The following is a 21,873-nucleotide window of genomic DNA, read 5'->3' as shown; positions in this document are numbered from 1 at the left end:
CCAGAGCCTTCAGGATGAAGGGTGGCCATCCGTGCTTAAATTGGTTGTACAGTGGACAGCTATGTAGAAATATGATTGGTCAAAAGGAGTGTGACCTAATGGCAGTAGACTGAGCACAGGAACCCGGCAAGGCCTGTTTGTTCAGATTCTTGCTGGCCTCTCTGTGCAGCATTCCTTCTACCTGGGTATGGACAGGACCATTTCTTAACCTGGGGTCCTACGATCTGCTTCCAAACAAGGTATGTCAGAACATCTGTAGTCCATTCCTACACAGAAAGGCATGAGAAGATTAGAACAATATTTTTAAGCTTCATGGTCGGCTATTAAAAAGGGGGTTCTAATTTCTATCTCCTGCTTTGCAGAAAAGTATCTCTTTTTTTCTGTGGCTTGCCTTATGATGAGAGGAGGCAGGAGAGAGGAGGACAGAAGAGGTAGAGAGGAAGTTTGCTCTGACACCTCCACACTGTGGTATTGTCTCTGCTTTCCAGAAGCGGGGTGATAAGTGATCCAAATGTCTGTGCCAGGTATAATGTGCCAGGGGAACCTGCAGATCAGTGCTTGAAAGCACATTTCCCTTTGAGAAATGCTTCCTGAATGAGGTGGCGTTTAGTGACCCTTACAGAAGCTATGTGTAGACACTAGTATAAGTGTGAACATATGGCAAGGGGGGGTGCTTTGTTGACATATAGAATGCACTGTGGGGAGAAGAACTGAAAATTAGATGGGGCCACTTTATAGCATACTCAACGTCAAGTTGAAATGTTTGAATTTAATACAGTCAAAAGGGGAGTTTTGTGCAAAGGGGGAATCTGTTTAGGCTAGCATCTTAAACCAGTGTCACAGTGGTAGAAAGGTTGAACGTTGGTATAAAGTAAAGAGAAACTAGAAGAGTGGAGGCAGTCAGATGCTCTCGGATCTCCGATGTGCTGGCGGCCAGCAGTAAAGAGACAAAAGTGTTGGGTACCAAAAACAAATAGACTCAATAAAGTTGGCCAAAGGAGGAACTACGGGTTTGGCAGCTGACTGGATATGAAAAAGCAAAAACATCAGGATGCCTGCTGAACTGCAAGCAAGCTACAGAGTGGAGGCAGCATCAAGAGTGAGGACATGAAAACTCTGGGGAGGCAACAGATTTTGAGGGAAAGGGTCTATCTTAAAAGTTTCTAATTTAAACAAGTCCGGTAATATTGGATAGAGATGTAAGTTTCCCAGAGTTAGAGATGCTCGTCCTTTCCAAGGCTCTACTGGATACAATATGCACAGTGGGTGAGCAAACGATGAGCGCGTTGGTCACCCGCTGGATTTAGAGTGTAGGTCTGGGGCACTGCAGAGTCCAAGAGCTAGAGAAAGCACACTGGGACTGCGCTTGGTAAGGTCTGGGCAAGTTTTCTAGACAAAGCCTGTGGCGGCCGTGGTGGCCGTGGCGCCAGCAAAGAATGTTAAAGAACTTATCTATCCAGGGAAGAGGAGAAGAAAACAAGCACGTGCATAGAGCAGCAGGCTGGAGGCAGGGAGACAGTCAGGACAGCGTCCTGCCCCGTCACAAAGATGGTTACGTTTCAGGGACAAAGTGGACCCTGAGCAGGACCCAAAGGGCAGGGATGGGGGTGGAGAGAGGCAGTGAGCTAGGGGCCCCTGGAGACAGATCATAATCTATACTTTCTACGGCTGTAGTCCCTAGGGCCAAAAGATGAGAAAGGGAGACTTCTGTTCTCTTCAAGGGGAATAAAAAGAGAGCAAGAATTCAAACCAGCTAAGCGAGTGTCTTCAGGAGCAGCAATGAGTGAGCAGTGGAGAGGGAGAGACTGGAGGGAGTCACGCACACCAGAGCTGGGATACACAGAGGCGCTGCAGCATACTACTCAGCCTTTCAAAAGAAGGCAGTCTTGTCATTTCCACAGCATGAGTGGGCCTGGAAAACATTAACTGCAATAAGCCAGGCCTATAAAGATAAATATAACATGCTCTCACTTATATACGGCATCCGAAAAAAGTAGGACTCACAGAAGCAACGAATAAAATGGTGGCTAACATAGAATAGGGGGGTGTTGTTCAAATAATGCAAGAATTTTAGATTGGGGGCCATTTCAAGACAGGGTTTCTCTGTGTAGCCTTGGCTGTCCTAGAGTCACTTTGTAGACCAGGCTGGCCTCGAACTCACAGCGATCCACCTGCCTCTGCCTCCCCAGCGCTGGGATTAAAAGCATGTGCCACCACACCCAGTTTATTTGGACATTTTTATAGTCAAACAAAAATTTCATTCTAGACAAGACAGATAAAAGGTTTTCCCCCTTTTTCTTCTCTGTTCTCTTCCTCCAGGCAGTGCTGGGATTTACAGTTACCCACCCTAGGATTAAAAAACAAAATTATCACCACAAAACATAACTATGTAAGGTAATAGATATACTAATCAGCTCGTTTTGTCTCTCCCACAACAAAAACAAATCTAAAACGTGCCACTAACATTATATGAGCCATAAATATGTATGATTTGTGTCAGCTAACAACAACCAATACATGGAAAACATCAGAAGAGTTGGCTGGACCAAGTTGGAATGGCGCTGGCCCCGGTCTCTCCGTTCTAACCCCTGACTCAGCTTCCCCAAGCCTCTGCACCTGTACTGCCAGGGTGCTCTGAGGCCTCAGACCGGCCCAGGAGTCAGCAGGCCCTCTGTCTTGCCACCCTCTGGAGCCAGCGGAACCAGCTGCAGTCATGTTCCTTGTTCATCTCCTTTTAAAAACTTAAATTCATGAACAAAGCATGCTGTAATCAGCCCCTACTCACTTAATGACCTTGGTTTTTTGTTGTTTGTTTATACTAGATGCAGCCACTCTCTGCCCCCTGTCCCAATGAACATCTGCACTAGGCCCAAGCCTTGGAGTGATTTACCTGAAGAGTGACACCATTTATCTGGAAACTACTGTAAGTACATTATGCCTCCCGTGAATTAGATTACTTTGTTTAATAGGTGATAGTGGTGGTGATGATGATGATGAACCACACAATTGTAAGAGCATGTAAATTTTCATATAGCTTCATCTCTTAGATGCAGCAAAAGTGACCAGTCCCAATACCTGCAGCAGTTTTCGGCTACCAGCGTTCATTGCATGCATGCCTAGGTAGTGTTCTCTCCCGTCTCCTGTGGCTGTGTCATTCCAGATCTCTGCATACCTAACAGGGACTGAAGGTGTTCTGCTTTGTCCTGTGTGCCTCTTCCCAAGATGGTGGTGGCTGCTCCACCATGGTGTTTATAGCTCATCCTGTGCTAGTCTACTGACTTTCATGGTAGCTTGCCATTTCATGTCACCCTGGTCAAATCTGTGAGCCAATTTAGCTTGCCTTATGCCTACATGATCTCTAGAATGCACCTCCTGCTGTGGCCTCCTGTCAAGTATAAAGAGCCAAGGTTTTCTTTTTAGACTCTGGGCTCCTCTCACTATCTTCCCAGCCCATCACGCCAGCTCTGCTCTGCCCTCCGGATGCATGGCTTTGTAGCTGACTGGGCTCCTTGTCCTCTGGGCATTTCTGTACAAGTATAGCCCTCACAAGGAAGTGTGCAGAAATAAGATAGGGCAGGAGATTCGATATCCACAGGAAACCAATAAAAATGTACTAACTAATCATGTTAAAACTAATAAATGGATATATGCTATTTTCCACTAAGAAAAAACAGAAATTTGAATTGTTTAGAATAATTACATATTTTAAAATGAAATCTCATTGCAATTGTACTTACAAATGTTTCTGTATAGTATGAGGCAGGTAATGTGAAGGGGTTTTTCTGAGGTCTCTGTTACTAGAAAACACTAAACCTGGGAAGCTAATACTACTCTCAGGTGCCAGGTAGGATTTGCCCATTCCTATTACACATGTCTTTAGCTAGTCTAGCATACCTCAAACTCAAAGAAAAAAAGGCAGGATTTTGTTTTGAGTCTTCTTACCTGAAATGCATTTGGTCTTTTTGATGATAATTGATGCTAGCTGGTATGTAGGTAAGGGACAGGCCTTGCTAGCCAAGACTAGAAATGACGAGCACTGAGGGGCTCGGGGCTGAAGACATGAGAAGACCATACATACGTCTTCAGCGTATGAGCAGAGACGGAACTTAGCTGATTAATTTTTCCTGACACTCAGGCCTAAGAAGTCCCTTAGACTTTCTCACATCTAAATAGTTTCTCACATCTGGATTTTGCTTCAATGCAGAGTACTGCCTGTGCCAACAGCACAGTTATGCTAGGGTATAGGTTGGTACCAACCTTTGTGTATTCTCTGCAGCGCCTCCATTCTTGTGCTGCAAAGAGATCAGACCTAGACCTAAGACTTGGGGTCTGAGCTTTCTTGGAAATGGCAAGGAAATCTACAGTCACTTGTTTTGTCGCAGAAAGGTGTTTCATCTTCTCCTGGACCCTGGAAAAGGGGCAGGTTGAGTTATAGCCCTAATAGTCTCCACTGTTCAGAAATTGCTTCCTTATAAACACCAAAGAAATAATCACTAAAGTGAGAAAATTATAAAAATCAGAACTTTGCAAAAGTGTGCCCTTTCCTGGGGTCTGCCAGTGCTCTCTGTGTCTGTTTGAGAGGTGGTGGATGAAGCAAGTGCTGGATTTTCACACGTTACCTGCACACGCGCTCAGGTCTGCCCACTTACTCTCGCCGTTGTGATAATTAAATGAGATGCTGTATATATAGGGTCTGACACAGCAGAGATGAATGTATCTACTCAATCCACTAAAATTTACTGAGCATGCAGTGGGTGCCAGACACTATTCTGGGCACTGGGACGTGGTAGCAAGGAACACAAACAAATCCCCATTTGTGAGCCTGCATTCAGTTTCCCTGCTCTGTAAATGGCAAACAGACAAAATAGTTACATGGAAGCTACCAGAGGACTGATTTGATTTTATTTTGCTTTTTCCTTCCAGAAAGTGTAACTGAGAGGAAAAGGGTGAAAGAAACGCAAAAGGGAAACAATAGGTACGCGGATGAATCTTGCCAACCCACCTACGGTCCCCTGCCCTACTGCATGACACAGACCTCAGGACTCTGATCCCCACGCTCACGTTCTCTAGCTCCCCTTAGCATCAGGACTAAAGACTTCTGCAAAAGATGGGAGAGTGGGACCAGCAAGAAGTCAGACTGGCAGACCCTGCCCAGGGCCATCCTGACTCCCTTTAGAAAATGTGCCCCCCTTACCTTCCAGTTTAACTGATTCAAAAATACGATCAACAGCTCTCCGTTGTTCCCGGTCCCTGCACTCCACCATCCTTGAGAGTCTAAATCTCGGGACACAGTCCCTTTATCGAACTCCCTCAAGTTAAAACCTTTACATGTACCATTTATTTCCTGCCAGGCGACTGACTACAGTGAGGGAGGAAAGACACTGAAAAATATTGCAATTCAACCCTGCCAAGAAAAGGGGGAAAAAAGATTGAGAAAATAAAATGCTTTAATCATGAAACATTTTAAATTAATGTGAGAATATTGGGCCAAGTCGTGAAAGGATAAATTGTAAGAAGGCGTGATAAGCAAGAGCCCTGTAGGTTGCCTTCCATGAATAGACCGTAGTGTTCGGGCTGATGGGCTACTGCAGGCCACATGCAGCTTGCTTGACCCTCAACTCCAAAGAACTCTCATGCAGCCACAGCAATGGCAAGCATGTGAACAGAAAAGGGTGGGGGCGCTAACATTCCTTCTCTGTTCACTACAATTAGCCCCTGACCTCGATATTCAAAATACACCTAAGATGAAGGTGTCTTATTTTTATAGCTATAAGAACACCACAGAACTAATATTTTTTGGAAAAGCTCCATTATAGAAGCATTTGCTGCTGGACCTGCACTGTGCTAACCACAGCCTGGCTCATCTCCTTTACTCTTACCCAGGGCCCGCAGCTGGAAGGCTGCACTGTTCCCATCTTACAGATGGGGAAGGTAAGGGCTCAGAGATGCAGATGCCTTGGGCACGTGGCTGCTCACTGGTGGAGTTCAGTTTTTCCAAGTACCCCCCTCCCTAGGTCAGAGTGGTGATGCCTTTCTATTTCATGCCCTCTTCCCTCCTGACACACTACAGCTGTGGAAGAGAGTAGGAAAATGGTTACCACTCAAAAAAGGCCCAGCAAAGCATCACTGATCTAAATTATCCCGATCCAACGACTGAGTAATTATTTATCAAAGGGAGGTTCTGACTAATTCTTTCCTACCCAACCAGGCTGATAAGTGGAAAGCTTGTTAATGTGCAGGGGAGGGTGGGAGCCCAGTGAAGGGAGAGAATTGGGGGAGAGAGAGAAAGAAGAGAGCACTCGCCTCTCAACAGACCCTGGAGACTGATAAGAGCTCACACAGATAAAATATTTATTTTTCCATATGTTTCAGAAAGCACAGCCATCACTGTATGTGTGCAATATGTGTGAAGGAGTGTGAACTACATACATCCAACACTACCGAGTTGCCTAATTTCCATGCATTTAACATGCTTAATACCTAACAGCGCATCCATATGTTTTAATGCATATTTCTTTGCACAAACAATATGGTCTAGTTAGGAAAGAGCCAACATCCTCCACAGCCTCACTCGTTGCTATGTTTCAGCCCTAAACTTACTGTTGGGGCCAGCACAGGGAGAGTTAAAAAACAGAAGGTTCTGCTGGCTCGCTCAGCTGCCCTTCACCTTAAAACGCCTTCCTATTTCTTGAAGCAGCCTTTTTCTCATAACAAAAATGTTCACAGTGGGGAGATGAAAATGTTTTTGTTCTCTTTGGACAATTGGGACATATTCAGTCAGAATGTCAGAACTGACCGTTGAAAGGCGGGTGCCTGTGGCCACACTTTTTTTTTCTTTCTTTCTTTCTTTCTTTCTTTCTTTCTTTTTTTTTTTTTTTTTTTTTTTTTTCCTTTTCTTTTTTTGAATGCAGAACTCCACCAGTGTGGCGGGAGGAAGTGAACAATGATTGGCCTGTTTTTCTGTGGAAGTGTTCAGGGTACACCCAGTTTTGCTTTGCATATATTTACGAAACATCTGCCCTTTTCTTGTTCTGGAGTCTTTCCTCCTCACAGCCCCCTTTCTCCTTTCCCCCGGGTTCTTCTTTGTTGTTGTTGGCTTGTCTGACTTTTTTCAGTGAAGTTTTCATTTTCCGGTTGAGGAGCGACCTCATCAGAGTGTATAATTTTAACAGAGAGAAGAGAGAGAGAGAGAGAGAGAGAGAGAGAGAGAGAGAGAGAGAGAGAGAGAGAGAGAGAGAGAGAGAGAGAGATTGCACAGCAGGCAGGGGAGAGAACAAACTTGAGAGAGACTGAGAGGCCAGAGAGAGCTTGGCAAACCAACCTTTGGCATGGTGACTAGGCAGAAGGTTCTGGTAGGAGTTTACTCTCTGAAATGCTGCCTGGAGACGCCAGTGTGCTGCTGCCCTCTGCCGGCGCCAGGGGATAGCTGAAGCTGCATAGGCTTGTACAGACGCGTCCTCAGATGTGCTATGTTTATACAATCCTTTTTATGCAACCAAAGAAGGCATTTTCAGTTAATTACAAGAGAGCTTGCTCTTTCCTCCTTAATAAACCACAAACTGCAAAAGAATAGGCCATAGAACAGCACCTGTGCCTGTTTGCCAGACTGCTGTTATGTGTTGATGTTTCTTGGCTTTAGAGAAAGGAATGCCAAAGAGTTGTGATGAAAGAGGCTGGGATGGGAGAGGAAATGCTCCAACGGACATTGTGTCGTCGTCGTCGTCGTTGTCTTTTCTGTGAAGTTGGGAAACAGTCAGTGGTAAAAGGATAATAAGCAAATGAGGGAAGGAGCCAGGTAGGTTGGTTTTGAATATGTTCTACTTGCAGAGGTGGCTATAATACCCCTGTGCCATGGACAACCTACAAAGGTGATCCTGGACGTAAGGCATGCACAAAATATCAGGCAGTATCAAGTTGTAATTCAGCACAAGAAGCAAGGATGCAAACAGTGTGATTTCTCCAGAGGTAAAGGCAGTGGGTGGTTTGGCAGTGCGCTGGTGGAAGAGAGCACCTTAATTCTGTGAATTACATGTCTGAAACTAGCTCAGGCCTGATCTGTGAGTACTAGAGGTCATTTGTTTTTTCTGCTACATGGTAATGTCCATTGGTATTTTGTCCCTATATTTAGATGAATTACAAGGACCAGCCACTCTTATTAAATACTCTTCATGTAATCAATGAAAAAGCAACCAATCCAGGTTGATTCCACTGCTGCATAAAAAACGAGGAAGCTTAATTGAGATTCAGACTGGGACTAGTCTCCAAGTGTACTTGAATTTCAGCTCTGTTTAAATCCATCAGCAAACAGCTCTTAAATGGCTGCTGTGTGTACATTGCCCTGGTTCATAGTATAGAACAGATAGTAAACTCCAGGTGGACAGGACCCAGATTGCTCAGCCTGTGTAGCACGTGACAGCCACATAGTATTTGTAAAACAAATGTGTGAATGAGTGAATGAGAGGAGGAGCAGAAAGGAAGAATGAAAAAAAAATGGAGGAGCTCCAGAAATATAACAGCTAAGCCGTACCCCCTTCCCACAGAAAGATTATTCTGTCCTAGCAGTGCTAGCACATACCTAACCTTTACTGAAATAGGATTCAGTGAGTAAGACAAGAAATCTGCAACTACTGAGGAGTTTCAGAATGCTGTGGAGAAAAGCTGTCGTGTCTGAAAGACGGGACGCACAACAGCATGACATTTGGACAGCATATAATAAGTGTGAAGGGTATGTCTCATTTCATCAGCAGAGAGATGAGAAAAGGGTGTTCAAAGCAAGAGCAGTAATGAGGAAAGGTGAAGAGCCAGGAATGTACATTCCAGAGCTCTGGGAATGATAAACGAACTCCAAGGAGGCCAATATATAGAGCCTGTGAGATAAGGTAGGACTGATAAAACAAACAAAGAAGCTGACCTCGAATGCCAGGCTAACAGTCTCATGGGATTTGGAACGGAGAGCAGCGGGGTAGGGTCATGGAGGATGGAGAGCAAGTCAGTGGGCAGCAGTGCAGGAGAAAGGGCAGCTGCCTGACGGGGAAGCACACTGATGAAGACTACAGGCTAAGGTGAGCAACGCAGCTGGGGTTTCCAGCCTTATAGCAGGCCACCATGCTAGAAAATAGACACCTCGGAGGAAGTCCTGCTTCTCCCAGGGGAAACAAAGGATGGAGAGGGGGAGAGTTTAAGGTTGGAGACTGTGATCTTGGATTCTTTCTTAATCTGAAAAACCAGAAGAGCAGATCCTTCGGGGTCCAGGTAGGCACAGGAGTTAAGGGTTCACCCTAGGGCCACCCATTCAGCAATGAATAAGGCATTGTAGTTTGGTTCTATTGTGTTGGCTTTTTCTACACTGGGAAATATATCTGAAAGCCCCCCCCCCCTTTCTAGTCTTTACCATGCTATTTCTGCCTCATGCCCTCTGAAGAAACAGATTTGATTTCACAACCTGTTGGACTAAAAACACAGCATACTAATCATAACACCATATTCTGCGAGGGCAGATTTGACTACCCAGTACAACACATTTCAATGTGAACTATTCTGTATACAAGTCCAATGCCATGCTCATAGAAACAAGGAGAACACGAAACACAGCGACTTACAACAGATTATGTGCCACACATAATCTGTCCAAGAAGGGAAAAGCCATACTCTGTGGTTACATAGTGATAGAAAAAGACACAAGGCCACAAAAACTACGGTTGTGTGCAAGGAGGAACGCTTCCCTTTTGGAGGGTCTGTGGTCCATGTGTTATAATGGTGATTTGCCTAGTTACCATCGATTGCATTGTCATGGGGAAAGGAGTCCTGAGCTGAACTATTTCACATTCTATTCCTGGCTGAGCAACTGCACCACCCTGCTACTCCCTATCAGCAGTCCCTTTCTCACTAGGCAAATACCAGTCACGGTCCCAAATTCTGGGAGCCTATACTAAACCAAAGAGCAAAGAGAATCCTAAGGCTGGGGTGAATAAAGGGAAGGGTGGAGTGTGTGTGTGTGTGTGTGTGTGTGAGAGAGAGAGAGAGAGAGAGAGAGAGAGAGAGAGAGAGAGAGAGAGAGAGAGAGAGAGACCTTCCCTCTACCTACTAGAGCCTGTGACTTCCTACGTTACAAATAGCTCTACCACTGCCCCTCTCTTCTGTACAGAGTGCAATTGGGGTTTGAAATTCTATGTTGATTTCAAATAAAACTAATGGTAACAGGAAAGTTGAGTACTCCAGACCATGTTCTAAGAACTGAGACTTAAAGGTAGAAGAAGCCTGTAGGGCCTTCTAATCCAAGCCCTTTATTTTGCAGATGAGGAAACTGAAGCCCAGAGAGGTGAAGTGAGGTGCCCAAAGCCACACAGCAAGTTGCAGGCACAGCTAGTTCCGTAGCTCAAGCCTCCTGACTCCCCGTCCAGTGCTCTTCCCATTACTCCACGGTCCTGTCTCTAGCTTCCTGACAAATGCTAGAACGGTAAACCTCCACTAGTATTTTTCCAGACCATGTTAAAACTCTGTAAGGGGGGGAAAGGATGCTTTCTTGGATAATGTCAGCCATACGTAGCTCAAGCTGTCTAAAGTTCTGGGACAGGGTCTTTTTATACAGCCAACAGAGTCCAAATGTGGTGCTGTTTGCTTGGCCCATATGCTTTCATGTGTTCCCAGTTAGGCCATTACTGGAGGGAAAAAAACAAGAATCAGCTTGTTTTAAAACAAGGGACATACTGGACTCCCTCCCATCCCCCCTCAGAAAAAAAAATCAAGTTATCTTTAACAGATTCTAAAAATGCCTTTTCCCAAATATGCAGTCAGTTCCTTCAAAGGGCCCTTTGTTTATTCTCAGGAAGAAACCCAAGACAGCTGAAAACCAGAAGGCATCTGAGGAGAATGAGATTACTCAGCCGGGTGGATCCAGCGCCAAGCCGGGCCTTCCCTGCCTGAACTTTGAAGCCGTTTTGTCTCCAGACCCAGCCCTCATCCACTCAACACATTCACTGACAAACTCTCACGCTCACACCGGGTCGTCTGATTGTGAGTACAGCAGTGAGGCGATGCTGTCTTCCCAGTGCTTGGCGTGGTGCTTCTCCCCCTCCCGCCCCCAACATCCCCAGGGTTCTGGCTGGATCGCATTCAGAGCAAGCTGTTTCCATTTGGTCTTCCAAAGTAGCCAAAAGTAGCATGCCACCATTTTGATCCAACCACCATCTATATTTTGTCAAAACTAGAGTATATTTGAAAGTCAGGTAACCAACCATTTGGCCTCAAAAACTGATTTATTACACTGGCCACACTCTCTTCCATGGCATTAACTCACAAAAAGAAGTGATGATATTCCTGCTTTCTGGTTGTTCTTGCTCTCAATAACAGCACTTCAACCGTCACTAAATGAAATAACCAAATATGGACCTCAGAAGGCCAGTGAGGCACAAGGAAACAGCCATTTCCAAATTACATAACCCAAGTCAGATTTGCATTAGTTATTGGAGTCTCATGGAGCTTGGCTGAATTTCGGTCTTTCCAGTTTTTAATTTATTTTGAAGTGGTTAAGGGATAGCATACATTTACAGAAGAAGAAAGAATGGCTTCCAAGAATCCAAAAGCCACCCAGACTCTGCATAGCCAATAAGAAGGCAGGTTAAAAATATTTTTTAATTAAAAAAACTGCCTACGGGCTAAATTTGGAAGTGGGCACTTAATGAGAATCGTCACTATTGAAATCGCTTCTTTGCTGTTTATTTTTGCCATCTTCTCACTAATCTAGAAGTCACTTCTTAAATTCTATTTTAAGAAAGTTGATAAATCACGTTAGGAGGCTGTTTTTCGTTTCTCAAGTGTAACCCAGTACTTGAGAGAGGAACACATGTGTTGACAATACCAAACCGAAAAAGTATTCCTTTTAGCTTCAAGATTCCCAACAACTCTTATGAACTGGTCTCTCCACAGGACGTCTAGTAACAGGCAGAGAGCTGGCATAATGGAGTGAGTTAAATATACCAAGAAAGCTTTTATTCCCCAAAAGGACTCCGTTTATCCTGTTCCTCAAAGACAAAATTAAGAAAAAAAAAATCTCCATTAGGAAATGAGACTCTAAACCTCTTGCTGTTATTTTTTCTCGCAGAACAAATGTAAAAATCTGTAAGGAAGACAAAGAGTGAGTGAGTCTGGGAGATTCTCTCCTCACTCACTTTGCCTCTAGACAAGGGATGTGAGCTGGGGCAGGGGCTGGGCTGCAGCCACACTACAACTGTCACTGGAAAATGAGATCCAAATCACTAAGGCCACATAATCTCTACAGTCAAACTCGTGGCTTCTGTTTAGACATAGGGGACAGAAGCAGGGACCCTCTTCCCTGGACCGTCATCATAGTCACATCCTTGGTCTTCCTTGCCTGGAAGTCTCTAGCCTAATAGTAATTACAGGAAGAACGTGAAAATAGCATGGCACAGAGCCCATAGACATGTGCACACTGCCCCTGCTTACAGGGAAGGTAGCCTTTCCCTCCATTAGAAAGCCTGGAGTCTCGCTGTGCACACCTTCATCAACTGGCTTTCTGCCACACCTGTGGGGAGGATTGCATAGAATGACCTAGGCCAGAATCCTGGGACAACCAAACGGGTGTTTACTGAGTAGAAAAAGCACTGTGCTTCACACACCGTGCAGTAAGCACCCTCCGGCCAGGCCTATTGCCTGGCATATGTAGCAGGAACAGCAGGACAGTGCTGTCACTGCAGACCCTTTGGAAGCCAGCAGAGCGGAGCTCAATGGGATGTCTGGATGCAGTTGGAAGGAGACCCAAGTGGGAGGAGAAACCTAATCTCCAGCTGTCTAGAAAGTCACTTTGATTTTGCCATTAAGATGTGTAAGTGTCTGCACCAACCTGTTGTTGAAATTGGTTCTACTTCTCTCCAAACATATTTGGATTGTAGTTTGTCCTGATTTGAGCCTACACTTAGGAGAAAATTGTTTTTAGGAAAGATTCACAGAAATCTGTCCATTTGGAGGTTGCTTGAGAGAAGACAGGAAAGGAGTTTATTTTAAGCTTTTAAATTTTTTGGATGCTCTTCTTGCATTCAAGACGATTTTTTTTTTTACTTTCAAATGTCATTCTTACCATAGATTAATTTAAAAGCCTAATTTCTTTAAGGTAAAATATTCAGATCCTATTTAGAATGAGCAGATTTGGGGCATTTAAAAATAGTGCCCTTGACTTGTTAGTCTTTAACTTCAGGAGCATTCTACCAGTATGTGGTATTCCAAGCTTTCACAAGTGCTTGAATTTTCATAGCACCTTTTAATTTTGTGTGTGCTTAGCAAAATTATTCTTAGTCATGACTTAATGCCTACTTCCTGTCCATCAGCATGATTCTTCCCAATTTACAGATGAGAGAACTGAGAAAACTGACACCTAACAGAGGAAGGATTTGCCTACAGTTCCCTCACGCGGGCTCTGACGAGCTTTTATGTATTTGCTCTCATTCTGAGCATCCAGAGTTCCCTGTTCAAAGCACAAAAATGACATTCACAGCTATAAACAGGCTCCTTAGAGGAGTACGGCTACTCATAATGGTAGTATAGTTACAAAAAAACGCACTAGCTACATCATCCCCACAGGCAAGGTGACAAGCCACGGTGCAGAGATGACCAGGCCACCACCTTAAATGTCACCTGCTGTGCTGCAGCACTTTCCCCTTGGCCAAAGGCCTTAGGGATGTTCAAAAGCAGAAGTAGCTTTTGCAGGATGCTGTTGTCATCCCATCACTCCCCAGCACAGCACCGTTTCCTCTCAGCAATAGTCTACCATTTCCACGGAGTTTGTCACTTCTCCATCATTTCTGAAAGCATAATAGCAAACAACTGATGATGATGATGATGATGATGATGATGATGATGATGGTGATGATGATGGAAGGTATTAAGAAAGGGTTCAAGGGACCTAGGTGTTTGACAGAGCAATTAACCCGGCAAGCAGGCTGAGTATGCACTGAGCCAAGATCTCCCTTGAGTACTTAGCCAGGCCGAACTGGAGTCAGTAAAGCAGATGAAGCCCTCGTATGAAAGCCCTGTCCCGACAACTGTCATGCTGTAACACCTCATGCTCACACTCATGTGATAGCCCCAACCAGAACTTCTGCGTGCATGGCTCCCCCCTCCCCCCTCCAAAATAAGGCTCCCGTGGAAGACGGAAGTGCTTCTCCCTTTGGTGGCCCTCCCTGCTTCCGCCGTAGATCTGCACCAAGCTCACATCCACGGTCACTTACCTTCCAGTGTTTTATGTGCTGGACTCATCAGACTGTCTGGTTTTTGTGCCCTTGCCAAGATGCATTTACGCATTAACAGTTTTTATTTATTTTTAATTTAACCTTTACACATTAGCAAACTGTTGTGTGGGTGGGTTTAAGTTTAGCTGTGTGGGTAGAATGGTGCTGCTGGGGCTGCCTGCTGTCGAGGAGACTGTGGGTTCTTCCTTTCCTGTCTCCTGCCTGCTACCTTCGCTGCCCGACCCCTCTGTGTCTCTGTGTCTCTCTCTGTCACTATGTCTCTGTCTGTCTGCCTGTCTCTCTCTCTCTCTCTCTCTCTCTCTCTCTCTCTCTCTCTCTCTCTCTCTCTCTCTCCTCTCCTCTCCTCTTCCCTTCACTCATCCAAGGCCCTGTGATTAAATTTTTAGTACACTTGGATCATTTTGAACTTTTAAGCAATTTCTGAGAGAACAAAACAAAGAGGATTTTTATGGCAAACTCCATTAATGCCACATTAAGGCTGACATTTTAATTACCCCCAAGTCAGGAAATGCAAAGTTCAGGTTCCCACAGCAACAGAAACTGTCCCCTTGAGTGCCGAGTGCAGCATCACAGCAGATTGTTTCATTTGGTGGTTGGTTACACAACAGCATCGCGAGGACATTGTTGTTAGGCGCGTATGTGGAAGAGAGCAGGCTTTCTCCTGTGTCGCTCCTGTAACTACAGTGAAGGCCGTGAGCTTTTAGCACCCCTCCCCATGTGTTATCCCCTATGTGCTGTCCTCTAACTACACCATGTTCTACATGTGCACACAGACAGGACTAAAGTTGCTGTGGGGACATTAACTCTGTTTCCGGACTTCCGTGCCAGTCACATTTAAACCATAATGTTGTAATTTTTGGCATGTAATAAATGTGCATTTCGTGTACACAGACAGAAAGAAGCATAAAATGTATTTTAAAGAGCAATTAATTACTAACTTTGCGATTAAAAAACATTTGGTGCATGTTCCTTCCCATTCAGCGTCAGCTGCTGGTCTTAGCCAGGCCTAATAGATGACATACTGTGTCCCATCCTGGATCTCAGATGTACTTACTGTATGTTCCTGTTCTTCTGGATAATTAATTCCTTAGTAACGCTGTAGGGGGAAAACAAAATGGAAGGAATATGCAAGCATGTAAATAGGGTAAGGGAGACTTTGAAGGAAATGATTCATTTCTGCAAATAAACCTCTGAGTGCCTGATAAAGAGCCAGAAATCTGCTAAGTGGGTGTAGACAAAGGTTTCTGGCCACCTTGGAGCATCTGGTCCTGGGCCGTAAGAACAACTTGAAAGCAGATTCCCCCCCCCCCCCCATGAATTCCAGGCTTGCCCGGTGGAGGAGTGACTTTCCTAACTCTTTGGGCTTCAGAATTTAAAGGTTATTTTATTCTCTAATGACTGGGGACAGGGGTGGGTGGGTGGGTGAAGGGAGTTGTAGGGGTTCAGGTAGAAGGTGGGCTTTGCAGAAGAACCCACTTAGAGAATAGTGTATTCTTCCCCTATGTTGTAATTGGCTGACCCATTTGTGTTAGAGAAGGGCATGCCTCAAAATAACTGAGCAGGTTTGTGAGTAAAAGGAATCATTTGCAGTACGCATGGCGCAGTGTTTGAAAACGCAAGTGTTTGGGTGTGTAATGACAGTTAGGAGATGTAAAACCTGCACTGGAAAGGTGTGTGGCTTAAGCCCCAGCCCAGTGAGCATCCTCCTGCTATTTGCTCATTCTTTGCTGTCATGCATTCCTTTTTGCTCAGTTTGGTTGCATATGGTATGTAACCTTTAAGAAAGAAACTTCGGTTTTCCAGGGCTCCGAGTTGCTGTGCTCGGGCTGTCTCTAAGTGTGAATGTATGTCTATGTGAGTGAAAACTGCTCAAGCAAGTTTGAAGGTCTCTCTGGCAAATTTGACTGTGTGTTCAGAAATGTTTCAATCGGAAAGCTGATTCAGTATAAAACCTTCCAAAAACTTCCTGAGGCACCTGTTCACATGGAAAGATTGGATTTCTGTTGGAGGTGCTCAGAAGGCAGTGTTTGTAACTGAAGATCTCTGTTTGGTGTGCCAAAAAAATGAAAAACATTTTGGCCCCAAAAAACCTCTATAAATGTTCAAAATGTATAATCAAACAAAGACTTCATTTGGATTCTGATGCATGTACCTCAGCAGCTGTGTCTAAACTGACTGGAATCCCACAGGGGCAGCTGAACTGGATTTTGGTATGTCTTGATAACTGAAAGAGTTATTCTTAGACTTTGGAAGGACAAAAATGGTCCATCTGTGAAGAACCGTAATAGAGACATGGCAAAAACAGCATCTCTGAAAGAGTTATTTATGGAATTTAGGACAAGTTGGACAATCCTGAAAACATTTTGGGGTCACACTAATTTGAAGGAGAAACACAGCCAAAATGGGATGGGGGTGACAACCACAGATCGTTACTATCCTATGGCCTGGATAATTGACTTTCTAATAGTTTATGTATCAATCAAATAGTAAATAGGGCATCTGTACTATGACTAGGTGCTGTGGCTGCCTCCAGAGTGCCTGGGTTCCTTCTCTTCTGAGTTCTGTAAGGAGATGAGTGCTTGCCTTCTTTATATTCCTAACAGTGTGAGTTGACTTTCAGCCATTCCATTAACCAAGTGCGTGTGGGTTTCATTTCTTTAAAAGAGTCTCTCCTGGTTTAAGAAGTCACCTTTCTACCTCTGAGCTGGTTAACATGCGCTGTCTTTGGAATTGTTTTTGTTGCCTTTTACCTCTTCCTCCGAGATGTCCCTGCTGATTGCAGCCTTACATGGTAGAAGGCCAGTTGGGTTAGGGGCTCTTTTTTCCTTTTTCTTTCTTTGACTTTCTAGAGTTTGTATTTATTGTGTTTAAGGTCATACTTTTCATTTTAATTACATCTTTGTAGTCTCTCTTCTTCCATTTGCTAAGTGTGTCACCTATTCCAAGTCCACTTCTGAGAGAATTTACTGTGAAGAGCAGTGTTGTGACTCAGTCAGTTGATTGTTTTGAAGGCAGGGGGCCACAGGCAGGTGTTATGCAGGATGTAGCCTTATCAGCTGCTGTCCAGTGCTTGGAGACCCAGATCCCTGTAAAGAAGACCAGAGGCCATCATGAAGGACTGCCCCACAGGGTGCTTGAGAATGCATCATCTGCACCACAACCCTGAGCAGCCATTCACTCACTCAGCCCTTGCATGTAGAACACACATATGTGGCCAAATGTAGGTTTACTGAGTTCCATGGGTACCCAAAGGTGAAAACAAACAGAGTCTGCCTCCAACAATCTTAAAACTTAGTCTATGTCTTCAGATCAGCTTTATCTTAGAAGTCAGAATGGTTATGAAATACACTATAACCCATTAACACCTAGTTAAGTTTATTGAAGAGGTTCCAATTGACCTCTTTTGAAAGGTGAATATAATTTCATTGAATGTGAGGCATTCATATTAGAGTAAAGTGTGAAGAGTTTGCACCCTAGTTTAAAACATAAAAACCTGCAGGAAGGGCTTTTAAGGAACTTTTTTTTTTAACCATCAAAACTCTGCTTAAGGAAAGGCTAATTCAGCAGCCAGTATGTAGAGCATACAAGGATGGGAGAGGCCGACTGAACAAAGGAGAGCTTGAGACATCCTTAGTTGTTCACACTCCTGGTGCCCGAGGGGAGCTAGTAACAGCAGCACAAGCCACGGAAGCTAGACTCAGCCGACTGAGATGAGGGTAAAAACTCCAAGAGACAACTGCTAGGTTTGAGAAGGGGGAAATTATCAAAGATAATACCAAGATCTCAAAAGCAGAAGATTTAGATTTCCTAGCCACTGAGGAAACTACTGCAGAAAATTCCAAGTTCAAGACCTCCCTGGGCAACAAAGCAAGGTCAAGGTCAGTCTGGTCATCAGATCAATTCTCTTGCTCAAATAACAAAACAGAAACACAAACAAGCAACAGAAGGAAGGAAACGCTCCTAAATACATAGCTTATTGGTAGAAAGAAGGTTGGCAGAGATGCACAAGGCACTAGGCTCAATCCCCAGCAAAAGGAGGGGATAGATTTCAGAGACTAGAATAGAGTGAGCTTCATACAATACAAAACATAAACATGTGCATGGTCCCAGCTGAAACAGAGTGGTGAGTTACAAATTGGGCCCTAGATTACAGTAGAAATATTTGAAATTAGGGGTAGGAAACCCTTTGGCCAAGAGGCCATAATTTATGCCATAAATACAGGAGTAAACTTCAAAGAAGACTTTGTTGAAAGAAAAAAGGGGAAATAGAACCTGGGGAATGTTTACATTGAGTGATAAGAAGAGAACAAAGACTCTTCAAAGGAAAAAAAAAAAGATCTGAGAGATAGGGGGAAGCCAGGAGAGCGAGGGGATCATCAGGGAGGGGATGGGTCAGCTACAGACAGCTTGAAGGCAGAGACCTGGGCAAAGGTCACCCCAGGCTTTGTGGCTACTGCCTCAGAATGTCAGAATGGCTATCCTGAGAGCAGAGTCAGTGCTCTCACATGCGCTCGCTCGCTCTCTCTCTCTCTCTCTCTCTCTCTCTCTCTCTCTCTCTCTCCACCCCCCCCCTCTCTCTCTCTCTCACACACACACACACACATACACACACACATCCTGCTATCCTACCATACAGAGGAGTTTAGGGACAAACAAGATAAATGGTAAGCAGCATTTGCAAATAGCTTTTTAAAAAGAAACTTAGTGATTTAAAGGATGCTGAGTAACTCAAGGGCGGGATCACGAGTATTCTTAAGATGCCAGAGTTCCTAAAGCCCTTTTAGAAATGAAGGGGGAAATGCACATATACATATGAGGGAAGACTCCATAAGTAGGCACCGTAAAAGGAATTAGATCCATCCATAAGACAATGCAGACATGAAGACTGTGACAGGAAAAGAACTTGAAGGCACCGTCCACCCAGCCCAGTGAATCTGTAATTGCACCTGCTCTTTGCCCACCACTTTGTTTGCCTTTTGCTTAATGAAAACAAATGTTTTCTAATCTTCTTCTGTAGAAGGTCACCAACGCCCAGTTCATCTGATCATTAGCTGAGGACAAGTATCAGATACTTGGAGTTTCTAAGTTTTCTAACACTTTTTAAACCAGTTACTTTTAAACATAATCCTTTGAAGTGCCACGTTCTGTGAATTCCTCTCCTGACAGCGCCCATACAAATAGCCATATAGTTACCTGTGGTAGCACACACTCTTCCATACCAAAGACTGTGAGCACCCTCTGCTTCATCATTTGGGGCTAGGAGGCTTAGACCTGGCCACTTAGAGTATTTGCTTTCTTTAATAGCTTAAAAAAAAAATACCAAACGCCATTGCCATCTGGACACATAGTATCTGACATTGCTTCTACTTCAAGATGGTGATCTGGAACCAATGTAATCAAGTATACTTTGCTCTGCTATTAAATTACCTGCAAAACTAAATGAAAAGTATTTTATCATCACTGGAAATTAAGCAACCACGTGGAAGAATCTTGAACATTCTTCACAATTGCACAAACCACAATGACTTCCCACTTGATAGTAAATTGGCTGTAAGAAAGTTTTCCTTTCTTCCTGAATCCTAAAGGCTTCCTCAGCCGTCTCGGCATGATTCTTGTTTTCATCTTTATATCAAGATCAGAAGTCAAGGCCTATGGAAAATTTAAGAACACCTGGTAGAATATCACATAAGGAATTTGAAAATGTGGTTACCAGATTCGCTTTCCTGTGTAATCACTTGCTCTCTCTACTTTCTCGTTCCCTGGCCAGGCATGAGATGGAGAGGAGGCAGTGGAACGGAGATTCCGAGGCTCTGGCTGTGTTGCCAACTTTGAGAGAAGCTCCAGGAGTCAAGCCTATCCCGTTTTACTGCCAGCCGCTAGGTTTTATAGCACGTATAGGACCCTGGGCCTGCTTGGCAACTTGAGTAACCCTACATAAAGAGACTGAGAGGCTGGGCTGGAGACAGGGTTCATCATTAAGAACACTTGCTCCTCTTTCAGAGGACCAGAATTCCGTTCCCAGCACCCACACTCCTGTAGCTTCAGCCCCAGTGGATCGCTCACCCCACTTGGCATCCACAGGCTTCCAAGTACACACACATACACACACAAACACACACACACATACACTATAAAGAAACAATCTTTTAAAAAGAAAATTGAATTATGCTCTCAAGCAGACCTGCCTTCTTTGGGCAGAGGATGTTTCTGGCCCTGCCCTGCATCAGAGCAGACATTTGACCCAGAGGCCATGCACTTTACTGGTTCCAGGAAGTGAGCCCCTCTCAGGTCTTTGAGCTCCTTGAGAAGAGAATGCACGCACATATTTAAAGTTTTCATTGGATTGAGGTCAGAGAATTAAAAGAAGGAAAGACCAGCGTTGCCAGAGCTTGTCCTAGTCAATGTCTGTCTCCTCGAACCTGCCCTCCAAGCGTAAGCTAAATGCAAGGGGAAGTCTCAGGAAACATCCAGATCTAGCACAGCTCCTGATAAAGGGCAGGGCAGGTGTGGTACCCTACAGCAGTGGTTCTCAACCTTCCCAATGCTGGATCCTTTAATACAGTTCCTCATGTTGTGGTGACCCCCAACCATAGAACTATTTTTGCCTTAAATGGGTGGTGAAGCTTTTTCTTATATGCATTATATCTGTCCATAGGTTATCGTAAAGAAAGTTAGGTAGGATGCTGTTTGTAAAGCTCCCAAAACACCACCAGAACAACAGCCAATCCTCAGTGGCTTTGACCATTAATAGCTCCTCCTCCTCCTCCTCCTCTTCATCTCCATAGTCTTCTTCAATTATTTTTATTTTCATTTTTTGACACAGGGTCTCATAGCCCAGGCTAGACTTGAACCTGGGATCTTTCAGCCTCCTCCTCTGGAGTGTGAGGATTACAGACAGGTGCTACCATGCTTAGTGTCAGTTTAGATGTTTTATATTATGAAGTAAATGTGGGCTTGAGTTAAAGCACTTTAAATGGTAGTTGTAAGAGGGGCCCATACTACCTGAGAACCACTAAAACTCTAAAAACCTCAGTCTGTAGGAGAGGGCCTGCCAGTGTCCACTTCTTGTCCCTTCTGGATTCAGGACTCTATGAATCAGGAAGCCTCTCCACTGATTTTTGTGGCTTTTTGGCCTCTTTTTTTAATTTTTAATTTTTTATTTCTACATTTGTTGATTTACCTTACTAAAAATGAAAGAAGACTAATATTTAGCAAGCATCCAGTCTATGTCAAAGGCACTGTCATAATGCTCTTATAAAACACCCATTTCATAGATAAGGAAATCATCTGCTGCTCAGAAAAGCTTGAAACAAAAAACTTCTGAGTGTTTCCTTGGTGTGAGGAAGCTTTCAAACAATAACATCATAGTGTTGAGTGACAGCGTTGTCCCACGGAGTTCCTTGTGCTCACCTGCATTCTAATCAGAGGGAGATCTCCAAATGGAGAAGGGGGTGGAGTGGCTTACTTTCTCCCTCAGATGTCAAACCTGCACATGCCCCTGAAAGCTCTCCATGTCCAAACACAAGGAGAAAACAGAAAGCAGAGCTTAAAACAGGCAGACCATTGTTCTACCACATCAGAGAGCCTTTGCAAAGAGAAACACAAGCAAAGA

At 44.3% G+C, this 21,873-nt stretch overlaps 2 protein-coding genes across 8 annotated transcripts in view; both read left to right on the top strand.

The window, feature by feature from the left end:
• The window catches only part of LOC311609169 (uncharacterized protein), a 627,587-nt gene extending 622,648 nt beyond the window's left edge, over positions 1-4,939 (top strand). For 2 of the 5 annotated variants that reach the window (XR_014783299.1, XR_014783300.1), the window contains one exon: positions 2,823-2,845. The gene's annotated coding sequence lies outside the window, so the exon portion shown is untranslated. Of the gene's footprint in view, positions 1-2,822; positions 2,924-4,923 lie in introns of those variants that run through there. The other 3 variants (XR_014783301.1, XR_014783302.1, XM_084802004.1) reach the window with 2 other exon arrangements.
• Positions 4,924-21,873, top strand: part of ZBTB20 (zinc finger and BTB domain containing 20) — a 71,921-nt gene continuing 54,971 nt past the window's right edge. The window contains exons 1-3 of one of the 3 annotated variants that reach the window (XM_084801995.1): positions 4,924-4,975; positions 10,295-10,456; positions 10,830-11,013. Coding sequence is in view for 1 of the 3 variants with exons in the window: in XM_084801994.1 (XP_084658120.1) it covers positions 10,446-10,456; positions 10,826-11,013 (199 nt within the window). In the remaining 2 variants the exon portion in view is untranslated. Of the gene's footprint in view, positions 4,976-10,294; positions 10,457-10,825; positions 11,014-21,873 lie in introns of all 3 variants that reach the window. The other 2 variants (XM_084801994.1, XM_084801996.1) reach the window with 2 other exon arrangements.

This window comes from Acomys minous (genome assembly GCF_964271855.1).
Source record: "Acomys minous genome assembly, chromosome: 11".
In the NCBI taxonomy this organism is placed as follows: Eukaryota; Metazoa; Chordata; class Mammalia; order Rodentia; family Muridae; genus Acomys; species Acomys minous.
The sequence above is the reverse complement of the archived record's forward strand: the minus strand, read 5'-3'. Positions and strand labels throughout refer to the sequence as shown.